This window comes from Hippopotamus amphibius, chromosome 1, assembly GCF_030028045.1.
Source record: "Hippopotamus amphibius kiboko isolate mHipAmp2 chromosome 1, mHipAmp2.hap2, whole genome shotgun sequence".
Taxonomy (NCBI): domain Eukaryota; kingdom Metazoa; phylum Chordata; class Mammalia; order Artiodactyla; family Hippopotamidae; genus Hippopotamus; species Hippopotamus amphibius.
The window spans coordinates 132,086,303-132,107,243 of record NC_080186.1 but is presented as its reverse complement, the minus strand read 5'-3'; the positions used below and the strand labels follow the sequence as shown (position 1 = coordinate 132,107,243).

At 52.8% G+C, this 20,941-nt stretch overlaps 1 protein-coding gene across 2 annotated transcripts in view; it reads right to left on the bottom strand.

The window, feature by feature from the left end:
• The window catches only part of STK10 (serine/threonine kinase 10), a 122,426-nt gene extending 102,188 nt beyond the window's left edge, over positions 1–20,238 (bottom strand). For both annotated transcript variants that reach the window (XM_057729109.1, XM_057729118.1), the window contains exon 1: positions 19,914–20,238. In XM_057729109.1, coding sequence (XP_057585092.1) covers positions 19,914–20,069 — 156 coding nt within the window. In that variant the 5' untranslated portion in view covers positions 20,070–20,238. The remainder of the gene's footprint in view (positions 1–19,913) is intronic.
• Between the last annotated feature and the right edge of the window lie 703 nt (positions 20,239–20,941).

Below are 20,941 nucleotides of genomic sequence, written 5' to 3'. Positions count from 1 at the left end.
CTCAGATTTCACAGAGACACAGAGACCCAGAGCCTGCCAGAAAGCAGTTGGTAGCAATCGTGGTACATACAGTGACTTAGCCAAATTAAATTCTCTAAAAGCCTAGTGAAGGCAGTGTCGACTGGAAAAAAAATGCACAACGTGAGAGTTCTGAGTTAAGTTTTATTTCGGGCAACAGGAGGACTACAGCCCAGGAGACAGCATTTCAGATAGCTCTGAGACACTGCTTCAAAGAGGTAGGGAGGGGACTTCCTAGGTGGCGCAGTGGTTAAGAATCCGCCTGCCAATGCAGGGGACATGGGTTCAATCCCTGCTCCAGGAAGACCTCACCTGCCACGGAGCAACTAAGCCCGTGCGCCACAACTACTGAGCCTGCACTCTAGAGCCCGTAAGCCACAACTATTGAGCTCTTATGCCACAATTACTGAAGCCCATGCATCTAGAGCCCGTGCTCCACAACAAGAGAAGCCACCACAATGAGGAGCCCGCACACCACAATGAAGAGCAGCCCCCACTCACCGTAACTAGAGAAAGCCCACTTTTGCAGCAACAAAGACCCACAACAGCCAATAAATAAATAAATAAATAAATTTATTAAAAAAAAAAAAAAGAGGTAGGGAGGAAGGTCAGCCTACATGCAATGTTGGTGCAAGGGGAGTACTTGTTATCGAGCACATATTTCTGCAGGTTTCTGCTAGTCTCACAAAGGCTACGGCTAGTCACAAGGAGGAGACGTCACCATGAAGGATTTTAGTGCTTTTCTAGATATAAGATACAAGAATTGGGCTCATAAAATTGTCTCCTGGAAATTTCTAACTCTCTGAAGACCTGTTCTGCCAGTTTTTTCCAGAGCACAGAGTGCCTCATCTCTGCTCTCCAGCCTGAATTCCTTTCAGGGGGTGTTGAAAGTCAGCAGCTCCAGCAGCTCACGACTTAACCCTTGTAGAGGTAGATGGCAAGTGCCTATTTGTAGGTGACGGCAACAAGCTATCATCTGTAGGCCACAGAGAATGTAACAATGGCTGATGACAAAAGCAGCTAACACTGTCTGAGCGCTCACTGTGTGCTGGGACAGGCCTTGAGCGGAATTTCTCATTTCATCCTCAATGCAGCCCTTGGAGACAAATACCAGCATTCCCAATTTACAGATGAGGAAACTGAGATTCAGAGAGGCACGGTGCGTGTCTCAGGTCACACAAGCAAGTGGAGGGTGAAGGCTGAATCCAAACTCAAGCCTGCCTGGCTCAAAGAGCCTGAGCTCCAAATCACTTTCCGGCACGCACTTCTTGGCAAATGCCCAGTGTTCCCTGCTCCATCTCACCTTGCTAAACATAAACGACGACCACAGCCAATAGCAACCACTCCCCGTTAGAGTGCTTGGCAGCTGTGGACGACTGGAACTGCCAGGATTTAATCTGCCCACGAGTCATTAAGGCAGGTGTCAGCCATCGTGCCCATTTCCCAGAGGAGCAGACTGAGGCTCAGAAAGCTACCAGGACCCACCCAGGATTGTGAGCTGTGGATGTCTCCTGACTCCTAGTCCAGTGTTCTCTTTACTACACTAGGCTGGCGGGAATCAGCTTAATTCTTATTCACTCATTCATTCATTCAAACATTATTTACTGAGTCCATAATATGTGTGAGGCCCTTTTCTAGTGAAGAGTTTCTGCCTAGGAGGAGAATCAGCAGGTTGGAATCATTGCCCTCTCATGACATAATTCACCCTTTCCTGATTTTTCTTCAGAGAAGCCAACCCACTCTCATTCCCAGACCTTAAGCTGTGATGCGGCTGATTCCACCATCATATCTAGGAGCAGGTGGGTGACGTATCCCGGCCAATCAGAACACTGCATTCCCTCTAACCACAGTGATTGCTTCAGGGACAGACATGTGATCAAGTCAGCTAACCAAAGGCAACCTCAGAACAATTGCTGTCCCAAGCCCTCCTTTACTGCTAGCCTCCAGCACTGCCTACAACAGCTGGAGCTGCTAGGTCACCGTGCTTCCCAGGGGAGCCTGAAAATGAAACCATCTCTGAAGTAGCAAAGCCTAGAGTGGGACTGAGAGGACAGTGTTTGATCCCCTCAATTAAGTTTTATAATAGGGTGATATTATTAAGAGCCTCATTTTATATATATATATATATACAAAAGATGCTCAGAGAGGTGAAGTCACTTGCTCAAGGTCACACAGCAGGTAAAAGAGCAGGGCTGGAAGTTGAATTGGGGCCTGTGTGACTTCAAAGCCCACGTTCCAGACCACTTTGCCAGAGATGCCTGTAAATCGTGCAGTAGGAGAGAAGGGAAATGACAGCCAAGCTCTCTCCAGGGTCTGATGTGAGGGCATCTTGGGGAGTGGGTGGGTCCTGGAAAGCTAAGGGTGGTCCACGTGGATGGGGCACCCGTGGGAGTTGGCAGGCAAGAAGTCGTATAAAGAACAAGCGGCCGTCTGTGGCCTCTGACGTCCATCTCTCCCACCAGCTGAGGCAAGACCGGGGTCCAGCGAAGGACGCGGGGAGCCCCCACCCAGGCCTCCACGGCTGGCCAGCAGTGACTAACGCCTCAGCCCACACCCTTGAGAGCAGACACACAGTGGCCACTTGTGTTTTCTGCCCAGGCACCTCTGTGGAACAATCCTCCCCCTTGTGCGGCGCGGGGCCCAGCCCGAGGGAGGCGGGAACAACCCTCCCAGCAGCAGCCCTGCCCCACCCAAAGGGCCCAGCTAGCCCAGTCAGGGGCTGGGGGCTTCCTGAAAGTCAACCACACAGTGACGGCCAGCTGCGGACAGCCCCCAGGCCCTCCTCTTCCCTCCTAGCTGCAAGCTGATCGCTGTGTCCCTCCCTACTCCCCCAGGGAAAGGAATGATGTCACAGAACTCAGGGACCAGAAAGAACGTTAGCTGCCCCTCCTAAACCCCAACTCCCAATCCCCAGTCTGCAGATGGGGAAACTGAGTCCGTGAAGGTCATGCAGTGCCCAGAGTCTGATCTGTGACAGCTGCCTTATCTGTAGAACCAAAACAGAGCAAATGAGAACACAAAAGCAGAAAGGCCTGGGAGGGCCTGTTCCCGTGGTACCACTCACTTCAGGCCTGGGAGCCAGCAGTGCTGCCTGGAAATGCATCCTCACGCTGGGCAGCAGGGGAACTGGCCAGCATCCGTTTTCCCCTGTGATTCACAACTCCAGTTCCCTCTGGGAACTGCCTCTCTTCCACTTTCAGAGCAAGGGATTTAAGAAGGACTGAGCACACCTGGTCCCGACACAGTCCAGCCCAGCCACTCAGTCCTGACCCTCTCAGTCACAGCCAGCAGCAGGCCAACAGGGTTATACCTGAGGGGTCTTTTGGTTTGCTTTTGGTTTTTTAATTTTTTTGCTAGAATTATTAGCAAATAAGTTTTTTCTTTCTCTTGGGTTGCTAAACTGGAAGCACAGAAGGCTGGAGGGTCTTGTAGCTCACCTTGCCACCCCTTTGAAGAGCCTGCCTGAGGATGAGGCCAAGGCCAGAGAAGCCAAGATGAGCGCCAGCCACAAATGCAGGAGCACAGATGCTGAGGGTCTGCAAACACCTGGAGCCAGCTGATCCTGAAGCTGGGATCTGCCCTTAGAATTTCCGAAGGGAGCCAACAAACTCCCTTTCAGATGACTGTCATTTGCACTAAAAAGGAAATGAGCTCCCCAACTCTGAGGCTGTTCTAGCAGAAAGCAGACATCTATGGAACTACTTCACCATGCAACACCTGTGTAAGGGCTACCTTCACCCCCAAGAGCATCACGACCTACAAAGTGACCTTCACTGAGGCCTCTCAGAGGACCTGACTGATAATCTAGGATCAAGGACCCAGATGAGAAACGTGGTTACTAATGGGCCACAGGCAAACAGAAACCATGGGATTCTTCTGCCAAAAGACTATTCCTCCCAAAGAAGTGGAGAAGATCACTTTACACTTATTAAATGAACAAAGCAAGGGACCTCCCTGGCTTTGTTAATTTAGTCCAGTGGTTAAGACTCTGCACTTCCAATGCAGGGCACACGGGTTCAATCCCTGGTCAAGGACCTAAGATCCCGCATGCCACAAGGTGCAGCCAAAAAAAAAAAAAAAACAGCAAGGAAAAATGACAACCTCTAATGCTGCAAACCAAATGGGTGGTAGAATGGGTAAACTAATTACGGACAAGAATATAAACAAATTCAATCTTGTAAAGATGAAAATTGGCAATAGATTTTTTCAGAGCCTTGAAAATACCTTTTAAGCCTATTAGTCCTCTTGAGAATGTAAGGCCAGGAAACAATTCCAAAAAGACAACAGAAGACATGTGCTAGGATCACATTCACATTAGCCCACAATAACAGCAAAAAAGGGGAAATAACCTAAATGTTCAACCCTGGGACGATGGTTAAATTAACTTCGTGGGATATTAAGCAACAATGACAGCTAGGAAGATAACACAGTAACGAGAAAAAATAATTAAGCCATAACAATAAGTAAACGAAGCTGGGTGATAAAACTGTAGCTATGCTGTAACTCTGGAAAAACTGTGTGTGCCTCTGGACAGGGAGGTGCTGAAACACAACATAAGGAATGCAAGCGGTTTCTAAAGGTTATTTTCACCCAATGACACGTGGCAATTATCCACAGGGGTCCCGGCAAGGACAGACTGGGGTTTGGGCACAGAAAGTGATGACTTCATCCAGATCTTGCCTTGAATGCTTCCAGAAATGGGCACCCTGTCCTCTCAGGATCCCACTTGAGCGGCACTGTCCAGTATGACAGCTACTAACCCCATGTGGCTATTTACATCACCTGAAATTAAATGAAACTTAACATGTATGAGTTCCACAATTATATTAACCACACTTCAAGTGCTTAATAACCACTTGTGGCTAGTGGCTACCATAGTGAATAGAGCACATGCAGAACAGTCTCATCATTGCAGAAAGTTCTAGCACGTGGGCAGCTTTGCACTCAGGGCTGCACCTGGCAGAAAAGGCATTCTCACGGAGGTGAGGGAGCATCTAAAACACTCCAGCATTCCAGATCCAGCCTCAGAAACATGTACAGTATTTCTTTTTCTAGGAAGAAACAAAGGGCTTGAGTGCAGGGAGTGGGTAGAAGAACCCTGGGCGGTGATCATTTGCTCGTGAGGTCGCCTAGCAACCTGGCTGGGCAGCAGGCGTGAGGAAAGGCTCCCAGCTGACCTGTCAGAGGAACAGCCTGGGCGGGTGGGTCAGAGCCAAAGAATGGAGCAGTCAAGGCAAAAGGTTTCTGTTTTCCCCATCCCCTTGATTGATTCTGGACGCTGGGCCAGGCATGTGTCAAGTGAGGTTCAGGCCTCTGGAACCAAGGAGGGGCTTGGTCTGTGCCCCACAATATACAGCTGTGGTGTCCTTGTCTGAACACATTTAATCCTTGCATGGTGACAACAGTTACCGATTGCGGGAGAGGCTTCAACTCTATTAACGAAGGAGGAAATCGGGCCTGGGAGGAAACCAGGGTCACAGCAGCACCGGCCGCGTGCAGGAGAAGGACCCAACATCACCTTACACAGCGTGGTCCAAGGGCTGCGGACAGGATGGGGGGCAGATACGGCCTTGGGCTCAGATGCTGCCACCACCCGCAGCTGGCGGGCACGAGTGGGGGGCGGAGTGGAGCCCCAGGCACCACAGCCCAGCCTTCCGGAGGCTCGAGTCCTGTGGGCCAAGATGGAAAAGGCCTGCTGAGGCCTCCTATGGCTTCCTGAGGCAGCATACAGAGCACCCCGCCTTAGCCAGCATGGGTCCGTGAGGGATGCAAAGTACTGCCACCTCCTCCTACAGCCAACAAAGGCCCAGGTAGAGAGGGTGACTTGTCCCAGGTCACACAGCTAGGAAGGGGCTGCCAGGATTCAGCTGAGGTCCGGCCCTCTGCCCACTGCTCTTTCCCCTCAGGAGCCCTCCGGAGGGAACTCTCCAGGGCCTCCTACCCAGCTGCTGTGTGTGCCAGTCTCCCTTTCCCATATCTCCCTCCATTGCCTTCAACCAGAGACCCTCTGAGGGCGAACCCCCAATGGCTCCCTGCTGCTGACATGATAAAGCCCACGTTCCCTGGCCCAGCGCCCTGGTGATCTGCCTCTTCCACTCTTCCAGGATGCCGCTGCTCCTCTGCGTCTGCCTCCTGCTACAGCCAGGGCCTGACTGCTTCCTACTTCCATGCCTTTCTTTACGCTCTTTCCTCCACCTGGAATGCCTTCGCCACACCCTATGTTGAACCATCCCACAGAGTCTAACGCAACCACAGCCCGATCTATGAAACGTTCCCAGAACCCCAGCCCCTCTCCCCTGCCAGAGCTTCTTCACACCTTACTTCTTTGCCTGGTGCCATGGTCGTTTGTGTTCACAGATTCTCTCTCTGACCTGGCTGTGAGCTCTGAAAGGCTAAGTCCACGTCTGATTCATCCTGTTCTACCCCATAGAGCCTGGGATAGAATAGACAATGGATGGAAGGGCGCATGGGAGGGTGGGTATATGGGAAGATGGCAGGATGGCTGGGCAGACAGGCAGATGGATAAGTGGATGGGAGGATGGGTAGGCGGGAGGGCATATGGAAGGATGGGTGTGTGGGAGGATGAACGGATAGATGGGTGGATGGATGGGGAACATGGGTAAATGGGCTGATGGATGAATAGATGGATTGACAGATGGAAAGGAGAGTGAATGAGTGAGTAGGAGGATGAATGGATGGGAGAATAGACGGGTGTGAGAGAGGGATAAAGGAATGAAAGGTATGTCTAGGGAGTAGACATCAATCTTCCTTTCTTCCCAAAAGGCACCGAAGCCTACCTTGTTGCTGGCTTCTGTGAACACCAGCTTCTCTTCTTCCCCCTACACTACAGCCAACAAAGTTCTTTTTACAGGTACCAATGCTACTCCCTGCAATATCCCCATCTTCATAAACTAAGAAATGGGCAAATTTCTTTGTTTTTCTTTTTTCTTTGGGGAGGGAGGTGGCACTCAACACACAGCATGCAGGATCCTAGTTCCCAGACCAGGAACTGAACCCACGTCCCCCGCCCTGGAAACAGGAATCTTATCCACTGGACCGTCAGGGAAGTCCCAGAAAAGGGCTAATTTCTATCAAGTGATTTCTGGAATGGAAACAGCATAGGACCTAGGTTCAAATTCCAACTCTACTACTTACCAGCTAAGTGCCTTTGGTGAAGGCAGGAAACTAGACTTTAGTTTCCTGATGGAGATGCAGGTAATTCCAGTGACACATGAGAAAGTTTACAAGCCACCATGGGTTAGTCAGTTGACTATTGGTTGTTACTGCCTTTGCTTGGGACTGTGTATTTTTTGGTTTTCAAAAGCCTAAAACCATGTTTATCTTGTTCACCAATGTATCTATTACTATATCTGGTCAATAAGTATTTTAAAATAAAAGATGGATGAATGGCTGGGTGGATGGATGAATGAATTGGTGTTTGCATCTCCTTGTAAACAGGGAGAAATGAGGCCCTCTGCATAAAAGAAAGGAAAATGACAAGAAGTCCACTGTCTCCTCAACACATTTACAAGAATGAGTCAAAAATTATCCGCACTCTGGCTGTAGAATTTATTGACGTTTTACTATAACTGGAGTGCGAGTAATTTTTGACTCACCTTCGTAGATTCCTGAATCTTATCTGTTCTCTGGTTTTGGAAGATGGGCCCTCTTTACCTTGGGAAAGCCAAAGCCTTTGCCTGGGCCAGAACATACACAGTTAATGAGAGGAAACCACTTCCTGATCAATAATCGCTGGGCCAAGTTTCAGCTCAGTGACAAACGAAACGGCTGAGTTTCGGAACAAGTAACACTTCAGCATGGCAGATTATGAAACACAAAAGCAGAGGAGGGACATGGTTTCCAAAGACAGGCATTTAATACTCTCTCCCTCAGAGAGCAGAAGCCTGGTGAGCCGTCCTGGCACAGCAGGGAAAGGCTGAGCCTCAAAATCCTTCTGGGCCAGCAAATAAAAAAGTAAAACCCAAACAGGATTGGCCCCAAACATAGCTCCTCATGGCCTTGGCCAAAAACCCAGGCAACCTGTCCAACTTGGCTAGGGATACGGGAGCTTTCAGATCTCAGCTCTTCAAAAGTGCTGGAGAACCCAACTTCGCGTATCACTGATAAAGGAGGTGGGACTGGTGATGTGGGCTCTGCCTCCTGGAGGCTCCTGTTCCCACCTTTCCCAGGCTCCCTCTATCCAGAGGACTGGGGGCTGAGTCACGGCAGGCGGGGGGCCTGGGGTCGACAGCACAGAGGAAGGAAGCATCTTCATCCAGGCGCCCCCTGCTCCCTGCAGGCACCTTTAAGCCTCACCTCACTCAATCTTCACCACAACCTGGGGTCATGTACTCTTATCAACCCCGTTTTCCAGTCAGTCGCAAATCTCAGAGCAGTTAAGGGTGCCCTGTGTTTTCAATCAGCAGTACTTTTTGTGGGGTTTTTTTATTATTATTCCAAAAGTATTACGTACTCGTTAAAGAGCATCTTCAAAATATAATAGTAGAAAGAAGGAAACTGAACCAGGCATCATCCCAGAGATAACTGCCTTCAGCATCTTGGAGCACCTCCTCCCAGGATTCCATGGAGTGGATGTACCCGGATTTGTCTGGCAACCCTACCCTAACACGTCCCAGCTATGTGACCCCAGGGGACTTACAGGACCTCTCTGTCCCTCACTTTCCTGCTTGGTACAATAAAGGTGTTAGCAGTTCCTCCCTCACAGGCTGTCGGGAACATTCAGTGAGTTAATGTGTCAAAGATGCTGAGAGCGGGGCTGGGCCTCAGTGAGCACTCCACAATCATTCACTTACACTTGTCTCTCTCCCTCCACTTTATAAAAATGGGATTCAACTATGCACACGGATTTCTCACTCTCCTTACTTAACAATATGCCACGAGCAGCCCTTCAGATCACAACACACTCTTTCACAGCATCCCCTCCAACTACTGCAGACTGAATGGAGGGTCCACCGTAAATCTAACCAATCCCCTGTCGTTGGGATCGCTATCCTGGTCACATGGTGCTGCGTCCAAAAGCCTGAGACTTACTTTACAGGTTGCCGGACAAGTCTCCAGATGGCAGGGTCCCTCTGAGCCGCACGCGTCTCACAGGTGGGTACCCTGCCTGGACACTGTTGAGGTGTGAGGCCAAGCCTGGGTCAGCTCTGCTGCGTCCTGGCCGTGTGCCCTTGGGAACTGGCCTCGGAAGATTGCGGGTGTAAAGACACTTTGGTCCCGCTTCTGAGAGGGACGGTATTAACCCCATTTTTCAGAAAAGGAAACTGAGGCTCAGAGGAGTGAGGTCACTTGCCCAAGGTCACGTAGCAAAGACAATGGCCTTGCCGGGACTCGTGGAATAAAGGGCATCACCAAGTCTTCTGGGGCCTCTGAGGAGGGCTCCTGCGGGAGGCGTGGGGTGATCTGGGGGTCTTCTGAGACACACCTTGCTGGTCCTGGCAGGTGGTCCCGTGGACAGATCTGAGGCTCGGGACGAGGGGCAGAAGCTGACACTGGTGCCTGGGGTTCCAGATTCTTCAAGAACAGAGGCACACCCGTCACCTCCTTTAGCCCCAGCTGTCACCTCAAGGTGAGGGTGGGGGTGCCGAGGGCACTCAAGGGAAAAGGAGGCTCGAGAAAGAGCTGGGCCTCCCCAACCCAGCACCCGAGCCCACCAAGATGCAAATCGAAGGTAGAACGAATCTCAAGGCCCAACAGAGAGGCATGCCAGCTCTGATGGGGTCATTCCTCAGGGCGACAAAACTAGCTTTGTGGCAACCTCCTCAGAGGGCCAAGAGTTGGGTCTGGGCTGCCAGACAAGACAGGCTGGGGCTTTCCAGGAAGCAGGGAGAAGGGGAGCGAGGCGCCAGCGTTGGCGTCTGCCTCCAGGGTGTGAATGCTGCTCTTCCGGCCACCCAGGGTGGCCTTGGCTACCCTGGGCCGACTGGCCACAGGGCGGGCACAGAGCCGGGACTGCCCTCCCCGGGCAGGGAGCTTCTCAACAGCTGGACGGAGCCTCCATTACTGTCACTGCATCACATTCCTCCTCATAACACAGCCGTAAGCTTTAGGCCGACCCCCAGGACTCGACACAGCAGCGTCTACCCAGGAGCAGCCTCCGGTGTAACAAGCAAGGGGAGGTGGACCAGGGGCCTCGAGGGATCTGCCTCTGTCACCCTCAGAAAGCCGGGCTGGGCAGTCTAGTCCACCCGCACAGAACATCCCCATCACAGTGACAACTGTCCCACTCACTCCTCCTTCCTCCACGCTGGGCACCACGTTGGGGCTGGCCACACGTCTCCATCGTCACAAATTCTCTGAGGGGAACACTATTTTGATCCACATTTTACAGCTCAAGATGCTGAGCCTCAGAGTGGTGAGGTGACTTTCCCAAGGTCACACAGCAAGCAGGCGGTGAAATAGGAGAAAGCTCAGAACGGATTTCAGTGCCTGCACGTATCATCATAGTGCTGGCCTGCCTAGAGAGAGTGGGGAGCCTGGGTCCGGCATTCACTACTATTCAGGGTTCATTCATTCAGCAGTTATTAACTCAGTATCTACTATATACCTATTATCCACAAAAGACGGATAACTCCCTGCTCTCCGGGACCTTACATCCTCCAGAGAGGAAAGAAAGTAAACAAGGAGACACACAAGAGAATCCCAGGTTGTGACAGGAGCTCCAAGGAAATCAGCAGGGAGCCGTCACTGTGGTCAGGAGAGGACACAGGAGTTGAGACCCAGAGGATGAGAAGGAACAAGCTGTGCAGCCCTCGGAAGAGAGTGGCAGGCAGAGGCATCAGCAAGTGCAAAGGTCCTGAGGCAGAAAAGACTGTGCTCCCTTCAACTGCTCTCAGTGGCCCCCATCTCCTTAGACTTGGAGGCTGGCTAATGTTAACTCTTTGGTCACCAGCATAGTGGCTAACCCTCCACCCACCACCCTTAGGGCCTGAATTCTGGTTCTGGTACAGCCTGTTCTTAGGGGGGAAAAAATAAGCTATAGGAGAAGGAAGAAAACAAATTGTAGCAAAGGGGAAAGCAGAGAGAAAGGGGAAGAGAAAGAAGAGTGAGTGCATGGAGGGTGGGAGGAGCAGGTAGAAGGAGGAAGCTCTTTTGCACGTCCCTCCCTCCCTGCCTGCGGCCCACAGGAGTGCTCAGCATCTAAGGATGCTGGGGCACCAGCAGCCCCACACCCACCAAGAGTGTGGGTGCACACAGCTTCCCCACCGTGACGCCTCCCCCTTCCCCTGCCACTTCCTCTGCTAGCCCTGCCCAAGACCGTCACCACTTCCTCCACTTTAGAGGCCACCATCGCCATCCCAGGGCGCATGACAGTGGAGGTTGAGGCAGGTCTGAAGAAGGGGCACATTCCTGGGCTCACAAATGCCAAGGCCCCAGGAGATCCCACACTGGAGGGACCCTGGACCCTCTCCTCCCAACAAGCCCCTTTGTCTTCCGCTCTGTATTGTACAGCCGAAGAGGCACAGGCTCCTGGCCAGAGATATCTGGGTTTAGGTCCCAACTTTGCCACAGAAGAGCTGTGTGATGTTGAGCAAGTCACTGTACCTCTCTGGGCTTCTGCTTCATCAGGTAGGGATACTAACTCCTGCCTTTCACGGGGCTAGTAGAAGAATAAATGATGGAACGATGGACAGATAAGAATGAAGCGGGACTTCCCTGGCTGTCCAGTGGTTAAGACTCCGTGCTTCCACTGCATGGGGCACGGGTTCAATCCCTGGTTGGGGAACGAGGATCCTGCATGCCGTGTGGTAAGGCAGGAAAAAAAAAAAAAGAATGGAGCAAAAGTCAACTTCCCGCTCATTTATCTTGTTCACCTGGGAGCCCATGGTGCCTGGCACATAGGAGGTTCAACTGAGCACGCTCACGGCTAACACCCATGAGCGCTTTTCCAGCGTCCTGGACTACGGGGTTTACATGGGCTATTTCACACTCCAACAACCCTATGAAGAAGTACCATTCTCCAACTAAAGAAAATGAGGCACAGGTAAGTACTTTTCTCAGGATCACACAACCTGCAAGAGGGAGGGCCAGGCTTTAACTCCAGGATCCAGGATCGCATCCAAGTTCCTGGACCATCTCCAGTCCCTGGCAAACGTGGGCTTCCCACCTCTGCTCTCTTTCCTTACTGACTCCCAGGCCTAGCTCCCCAGAATCCTCCATGCCTCCCATGCACGTACAACATGTCCCTCTCAGGCTAGTCCCCTTCCCTCAGTCACTTCCCCTCCCTGGGCTCTGACCTGGCCTCCAACCACAACTCTGGCCCTCCCTCCCAACCCCGCCGGCTCCAGCCACCAAGGCGTGGCCACTCTGTCCCAGCCTTCACTCATCAATGGCCACGCTGGCCCTGGGCAGCCAGGACACCAGGCTCTGGCATCCCCCAATTGTGTGGGCAAGCCACTCCCCATCTGGTGACCATCCCAAGATCACTCTTCTGAAACACTACACAAGGCTGGCCTCATGACGTGGTCAGGCCCTGGAGGCTTGGGGCAGGCAGGACGGTAACCATCGCGTTCAAATCCCTCAACTCGGCATTCAAGGCTCTCTTGACTTGGCCCCCATACACTAGTCTAGACCTGGCCCACCCTGGCCAGTTCCCCAGGCCAAGCCCAGCTCCCAAACCCATTGACCACTGAGCTTGAGGAGGCAGCTGAAATGTGTACAGTGGACCAGGGGGAGGGCACCAGGTTCTGGCGGACAGAGAGGCCAGGTCGGCACTGCCCAGTACAGCAGCCAAGGTCATTACTGAGCACCTGAACCGTGGCTGGTCCGCACTGAGGTGTGCTGTAAATGCCAAATGCACACCTATTTCAAAGACTTAGTATGGAATGAGAACTTTAAATATCTGTCTTTCTATATTGATTATAAGCTGAAATGATAATGCTTTGGAAATACTGGGATAATTAAAATATACTATTAAAATTCATTTCTCCTGGTGTTTTTCCTTGTTTGAATGAGGCTACCAGAACGTTCTAAGTTGCACACGCGGCTCCTGTTACATTCCCCTTGGACAGCGCTGGTCCAGGGGCTGCCCTCACTTCCAGCAGATGTGGTCCCGCAGGAGTACACGCGGGCGGTACCAGCATTTCTGGTATTTCCAGAGGAGACAGGGATCAGGGCTCTTACGTGAACTCTCCTGATTCCAAATGCTGGCAATCACTTCCAGTGTGCTTCAGCCACCATGGGAGCCACACAAACCCGTCCACAGGCCCTTCCAGGCTCAAAGGCCACCAGTGGACAACCTCAGGCCTCAGGGTCCAGCCTCTCTCCTGGCCCAGACTTCCTTCCCTCCAGCTGTCTGGCCCCGTCCCACCGTCCGGCCTGGTGGAAGCCGTCCTCGCTCACCACTAGCCCCCTGTCGGTCCCGCTACAACTCTCTCACCCCCGCAGAGCCTTCCCTTCCAACCCCGTGTGGCCCTGAAAGCAGCAGGGGAGGCAGGTGCCTGGCCCACCTTGAGCACCTCCGAGCTGCTGGTCTGAGTCTCCCAGCTGCTCCATGGGGTGAATACTGGCCTCAGATACACGGGGAAACGGAGGCTCGGAGACAAGCCACTCACCTGACTTCACACAGCAGCTACGTGCGGCCGTCAGGATTCAAAGCCTGGCCCGCCTGGCTGCGAGGCCCGAGTCTTTCATCACCCACCCGGAGACGTGACACACACAGATGAACACAGCCTGTTTGCTGAACTGAATCAAGGCACGTTCATTTGTATGAGGCAGTGGTGCTCCACTGGGGCGATCTTGCCCCCCAGGGGACATGTGGCCTTGTCCAGAGACATTTGTGGCTGTCCCAACTAGCGGGGGGAGGGGGAGGTCCCGGCAGTGGTGGCACTGTTGTGTGTAGACCCCAGAGACGCCACTAACATCCTCTAATACACGGGCAGCCCCCACAACAAAGAATAAGCTGCCCCAAATGTCAACAGTGCCAAGGTGGGGAGCCTGGAATAACGCACTAGCTACAAACACTGGAGTCCTTCCGCCTGCCCCCAGGTTAGCTGCAGTCGCTGGCCGGGACCTTCTCCATTTGATAGAGCATCAACAATAACAAACTAGCTTCCTTTCCTGCCCACTTCCTGGGTGGGGATCAGATGCTGAGCGTATTATACCTTCCTAGTTCATCTCCTCCTCCTTCTTCCTTCAAGTTATCACCTCCGTTTTACAGACAAAGGAGTCTGAAGCTCACTTGCTTGGGGTTGCAACCCAGATCCTCCTGAGCCCCAGCTCTTTCCCTTAACCACCCTGTTCCACTGCCCTCAGCAGCAGCTGGGCTTGGGAGTGACCATCCGGGGCAGTTTCTGGGGGCCCGTGGGGTGCAGCCCCTGGGGATGTCCCCCTAGTCCGGGTAACCTCAGGAGGCCAGAGGACACTGGGTGGAGGGGAGGGCTGGGGGCACAGTGGGTCATTTAGCTCACTTCACCCGGGCCTGCCCTAGATCCAGCCAGGACAAGTCTCAGGATGGCCAGTGCTAAATGAGCCCCCTCTGGACCCAAGCGGACCCCCTGGGCAGGCGACATCCCCAGGAAGCTCTGGCCGCCTCGGTTTTAGGACCCAGCCAGGAACCCACTCACAATAGCATGGACTTGTGTTTAAAAACACTAGGCTGGCAGGAAATAAGGTTACTGCCTGGGGGCAGAGCTCCTTCCGGAGGAGGAGGGGAGGCGCTCGGGACCAGGGAGACCTCGGCAGCCCCCAGAGGAAGTGGAGGAAACGGAAACCCACTTTAGAACTCTTTAGGCTTTAAAACTCTTAGGCAGAGGTGAGGTGATAGAAGACAGCCTGGCCGGGGAGGGTGAGGAACCTCAGCTTTGTCTGAACTGGGTGGCAGGGCAGGATGTGGCACCCAGAGGATGCGGGTGAACAATGGCTCTCTGAGCCTGAGGGCACCTGAGGTTCCCACTGCGGGGGAGACGGGGCAGCCGCTGCCAAGACCCCGGGTTCCAGCAGGGTCCCAGAGGACCCCAGGATTGGCCCTCAAGCAAAGGCAAGGGGCAAAGGGGGCCTCTATTAATTTATCTCATTTTCTTTTTTTTCTTTTTTTTCTTTTGGAATCAGATATGTCTTTTATTTATTTTTTTTTAGGGGGGTACACCAAGTTCAATCATCTGTTTTTATACACATATCCCCATATTCCCTCCCTCCCTCGACTCCCCCCCCCACCCTCCCTCGAGTCCCCCCCCACCTTCCCCGTCCCAGTCCTCTAAGGCATCTTCCATCCTCAAGTTGAACACCCTTTGTTATACAACAACTTCCCACTGGCTATCTATTTTACAGTTGGTAGTATACATATGTCTGTGCTAAAAACCACCCTCAAAGAGCCATCACTCCTTCAACCAAATAATTCCCCTCTAGGAGTCTAGCCTAAAAAATGATTTAAAATATAAAACTTTACAAGCAAAGCTGTTCATCAATATACTGTCAGCTTTGCTATAAGGTTTACTTTAAAAAAAAAAAAGCCAATTTTGTTCCAACACCACTGATGTATCTATCAGGGGACAATTTTATCAAAACGCTAAATTCACATTTGCTAATGTGCTGTTTTGTCTGCCAGAAACACTAGATGAGCGCAGAAAACTTCACCCAGGTGAGCCGGGCGGCAAATACACAAACACAGGCACCTCAAACCCACGTCAGCAACCTTTGAGCCGCACCCACCCCATCTGGGGGGTCCAACCTGCCACCTGATTTCAGATAACCCTCCTCCCACAGCTTCACAAACTGCAATGCTTCCCACCCACGGCCACAGGCGTCCTGCAGGCCTCTTTCCCGGGACAGTGCTGGATTTACTGTGATCATCTTGTATTTCTCATCCGCAAAACGTGTACAACTGGGCTACTTGTTTCCTAGGTTCCTATCTTTATTTTTTCTAATGTGCTGATGACGTTTTTGAGTGCTGTGCCCTTAGCTCCATTTTTCTCACAAGGCCTCTGATCTGTATTGCGTGCTTTTGCACAGTTCCGGGATTTTTAGGAAGCCGTATTTACATTACAGCAGAACTGACTGTTGTGTGTCATGTGCCTGGCACATGGTAAGCCTTTAATCAATTCTAACTTGCTAATAGTAAAAAAGGAAAGGGTGGGGGATTACTTAAATATCCAATAAGATTAAAATCATGGGAGCTCTGAGCCATCCCAGAAGGTATGTGTGCAGCATTTAGAATAACACGGGGAGAGGCTTTAGGAATAAAAATGATATAAAACACTGTAGGTGTGTATGATTATGACCCTGCATTAAAAAAATGTTTTTCTCCATAAAAATCGATTATGTCTGGAAAGAAATATATCAACATGTCAACAGCAATTGATGGGACTTCGGGTCATGTTTTTCTTTTTAATTAAAAAAATTTGTATGACACTCCTCATTTTGCAAAATCATAAATCTTTGAAAAGCTTAAAGGCAACATAAGATGACAACTAAAGCAATTTTCAAGAAGAAGAAAAATCATCTCAGCCTGTTAACCCAGTGCTTCATGTTCACGTGCTCCCTGCCTCTGCTCAGCACTGAAGGACCTGTTTCACCACAGCTATGACAGTGGGCACACCCTGCTGAAGGCAGTTTTTTCCATTCAACCCCATATCAAACACTTCCCTTTCCATCTTGTCTTCAGAATAAAGATTATTTTTAAGGGCAAGAATTTTGAAACTACATATATATATAGCTTGCGACCTTTACTTTGTATCTAGTAATGAACTAGAAACGATTTTCTTTTGAAATCAATTTGAAATAGCTTAAGGAGTAAGTGAGAATGAATTTGCGCAAAAAAATCAATCCTACGAGCCTCTTTTTCTCCCCAGATCAACTGATGATTTATCAGGAAGAGGGAAAAAGAGGCTCTGGATCTTGAGAAGCTAATATTTATTACGCTTTGAGCCTCTGCGAGACTCTCCGCAGGAAATCTGTATTTGGAGTCCTCTTCTGACAAGCCTTTGACAAAATGTCATTCCTGTGGCTTCTTACACCAGGGAAATCCTCAGGAAAGCTTTCACCACCTAGGCTGCCAGGAGAAAAACCTGCTACTTCTAGGATAGGGAGAGGAGACACTCCTGGCCTCCCCTTCCCCAGCACATAGCCAACTGGTCACCAAGGTGCTATGTCAAAATGGAAGTTCTGGTCCCAGACATAAAACCAGACAGAGCCTCTGGCCTGTGCTGCCAAGATGGCCATGCCAGGGAACAATGGAGTTACGGTCCCTGATTAGAATCTTTTTTTTTTTTTAATATTTATTTATTTGGTTGTGCTGGGTCTTAGCTGCAGCAGGTGGACTCCTTAGTTGAGGCTTGCTAGCTCCTTAGTTGTGGCAGGTGGGCTCCTTAGTTGCAGCATGTTAACTCTTAGCTGCGGCACACACGTGGGATCTAGTTCCCTGACCAGGGATCAAACCCGGGACCCTTGCATTAGGAGTGCAGAGTCTTAACCCCTGTGCCACCATGGAAGTCCCTAGAATCTTTAGTAAAGCAAGACCTGCTTTGACTTCAACTCTAAGGGGCTGAGTAAGCAGCACTTCTCCAGGGCAGGAGACGGGGGTCACAGGGATCTCTGATCCAAGATGGGTCTTCCTTAGCTGGTAAGTAAGCCCAGAGCCTTGGGTTCTAGTCCTTTCCTTTCCCTGGGCCCCAGTACTCCTGCACATAACATGGGGTTGGGTGAGATCAGAGGGTCACACACAAAGTCCAGGCAGGTAACCTAATAAACTGTCCAGATGTGTCGGTCATCACACAGCTTTCCTGATCTAGCTCCCCCTTGTCTTAATTATGAGAAAATCATGGGTTTGGAGGTGGTGGGGAGGGAGCCATGGTGTATCTGGCTCACAGCGTTAAGCATCAGACTCACTTTTAAAAGGGTCCACGTGCTCTGGAGAACTTGTGAATCAGATGGGCTCCTTTGTATAAAACTTTCAGAGTTGTAGGGGAGTTTTACAAGGGGCTGAAGTAGGAGGAAATGACAATCGAAGCTGACAAGGGGAAATCTTACCAGCCTAGAAGCAAAGTTCTGCGTTTAGGTCTGGAAGAAAATACATCGTATGAAGCCAGAATTCACTAGGGGACAGGGACAAGACTGCAACTGAAAACCAGCCCCTAACAGAACAAACATCCGTGAGGCCAACAGCACGCACTAAAAACACCAACTGAACCTTCTGGAGAAAGTGGGGGATCTGGTGAGCTGACCAAGGGTCCAGCTGCTCTCACAGGGGTCAGAGCACACCTGGAAGAGCAGGCTCCCTCAGGGGAAGGCAAGGACACCAGCGGGGTGCCCAGGGGAGGCCCCCTCAAGACTGAGGACAGTTTCCTAGTTTTCCTCTTCTTCCTAGTGGCACAGGAAGAGGCATCTCCGAGAAAGATAAAGAAAAGATGTGCTGGTGAAGAATGTGCTGGCGGCCCTTGAATACGTGCAGAACCCTCGGCCAGAGAAGGGCAGCAAATCAAGGCAGCTGAGGGCCGCGGCTGTGAGTGTCACAGAGGTTGGCCTCCTAACCACAGAACCTTTGCTCCGGCCTCCCAACCACAGAACCGTTGCTCCAGTGGGGCTTCTACACTGTAACAGGAAGTGCTGGCTCAGAGGGGGGGTGGTAAGGTAACAAAACAGGCACCAGGGTGGGCCTGGGTGACTTCAAAATTGCCTCTAGAGCAGTGTTTCTCAAACTTAAAGTGCTCAGCAATGACCTGGGGCTCTGTTAAAACGCAGAGCCTACTTTATTAGATCTAGGGTGGGGCCTGAGATTCTGCACTTCTAACGAGCTCCCAGGTGATACGGATGCTACTCTTCCAGGGACCACACTTCGGTAATTAGGCTCTCCACCACTTTCAAGGCGAAGAGAGCAAGTCTTGACCTGGGCGCCTAGAGAAGCCCTCTCTGTGGTCCAGGCTCCTAAGAGGGAAATCCTGGGGTCAGAGTGGCCTACAAGCTACAGGAAGGAAAGAGGTGCCCTCCTGCAGGAACCGCCAGTTTAACATGTGTGTTCCTCTCAGTAAAGGGTTTCCTGGGGGAAAGGAGATCAGGGAAAGGGTGGAGTCAGGCTCTAAGTGTTTGGGTCCCCAAAACGACTCAGCAACTCAGAATTTGTTCTCAGGACCAGGAATCAGACAATGACCTGCTGCAAACGTGTCTAGAATTAATCAGCTCTGCCCCACCCACCCCTCCACTAAAGCTCTCTGGCCTTTTATTCCTCTAGGGGAAAGGTGACTACATACTGGGAGACTCCCCAGCTGTGACTCATGCACATACTCAAATCAGACCCCCGAAGCGCAGGATTCACGAGGCCCTGACTTTCCCCTCTGCCCAAACCCAGCTCACATTTCCAAGCCTAATCTCTCCCTCTAGAGAAACCCCTCCTCCCCCCGCCGCGCCCCTGCCACCTCCTGTCTCTCCCGTCTCTGGCTCGTCTTCAGGTGTGTCCCCAACCTCACCGGACCCAACCCTTCCATACGCAGCCGAGTTTCTCTGTCCCCATCGCCTCGGCATTCTCACAGCATCTGGGTGGCTTCCCTTCAAAAGTATGCCTCGTATCACAGTTCTACCGCGGATGCCTCGTCTCTCGGATGCTAAAGTCCTGTAAGCGCCCCTTTGTCTCCCCCTGCGGCGCCGAGAGTCGTGCGGGGCGCACAGGAAGTGCTCAGAAACTTAGCTCGGGGGCAGCAGCCGTACCGAGTGGGGGTGTCGGGCGCGCAGGGACTCAGCCCCGCTGTGTGCGGGTATCCCCCCCCACACACACACACCCCAGCAAAGAACAAGGATCACCAGGACGGGAGCCCGGGACTCCGAGTTCAGGGCCAGGCAGTCCCTCTGCGCTCTCCCTAGCCGTGGCCGAGACTGACCAGAGCCAGCGCCCCTTCCTTCCGGAGCCGCTCCACGCGCCCCGGGCCACCCACCCCCAGCGCTCTCACCTTGTAAACCTTGCCGAAGGCACCGTCGCCCAGCTCGCCCACGATCTCCCACACCTCGTTGGGGTCCAGGTCCCGGCGGACGTGCTCATATTCGCGGGACTTTCTCTTCTCGAAGGTAGACAGGCGCAGGATGCGGCGGAAATTGGCGAAAGCCATGGCTGGGGGCACGCGAGCCGGCGGGCGAGGCGGCGCCGGCTCCGGCTCGGGCTGTGGCTCCGGCGGCCGCGAGGAGGAGGGGCTGGAGGACGCCGCGGCGCTCGGGGGTTCTCCCCGGACCCGCCCTTCCCCGCAGCCCGACCCCGGTCAAGTGCGCCCTGGGCTGCGCGCGGCGGGAGCACCCGGAACCGCGCAGCCGGCCGCGGTCCCCGCCCCCGCTCGGTCCAGTCCGGGGGCCGCCTCCCGATGCCGCCCGCGTTCGCGCCGCGCCGCCCGCGAGCCCCGGGACGCGCTCCGGGGACCCGGCCCCGCTCCCGCCCACCGGCCCGACTCCACCTGCCGCTCCCCGGCAGCGCCCGGAGACCCCCTAATTGGCTGCGGGCGCTCCCCGGCTCCGCCCGTCGCCGCAGGGCACTCTGGAAACTGTAGTCCCCCGCGCGCCGCGCGCCAGCGAGCCACCGACTAGTCTTTGGAGAGCTGCGGGACCCTTTGGCGGCACCTTTCCGGGTCTGGGAGGACCACCGCGTCTCGTGGCTCCCGAAATTTCTGCGGGAGCGAAAGGGGAAGCAAATTGGCTCTTCGCGAGCGCCCACTGATTGTTGTCCAAAGACCAAGAAAGCGAACCGGCACTAATCACTGAATCCGCCCCGTAACCACCCCGCGAGGCTGCTCTGCTCCCGCCCACTTTTCAGGTGGGGGCGCCCGGAGAGCGAGGGCATTAGCCCAGGGCGACACATCCTGCTGGAGGGTCCGGTGCGGATTCCTCGGCTTGGTGCTGCCTCCTAGCGCGGGAAATGCTGCGCCCTTGCGGCGGCGGTCCCTGGAGACCCAGGCTCCCCGGCTCGCTTCCTGCTTCCCAGGGGCTCTGCCCC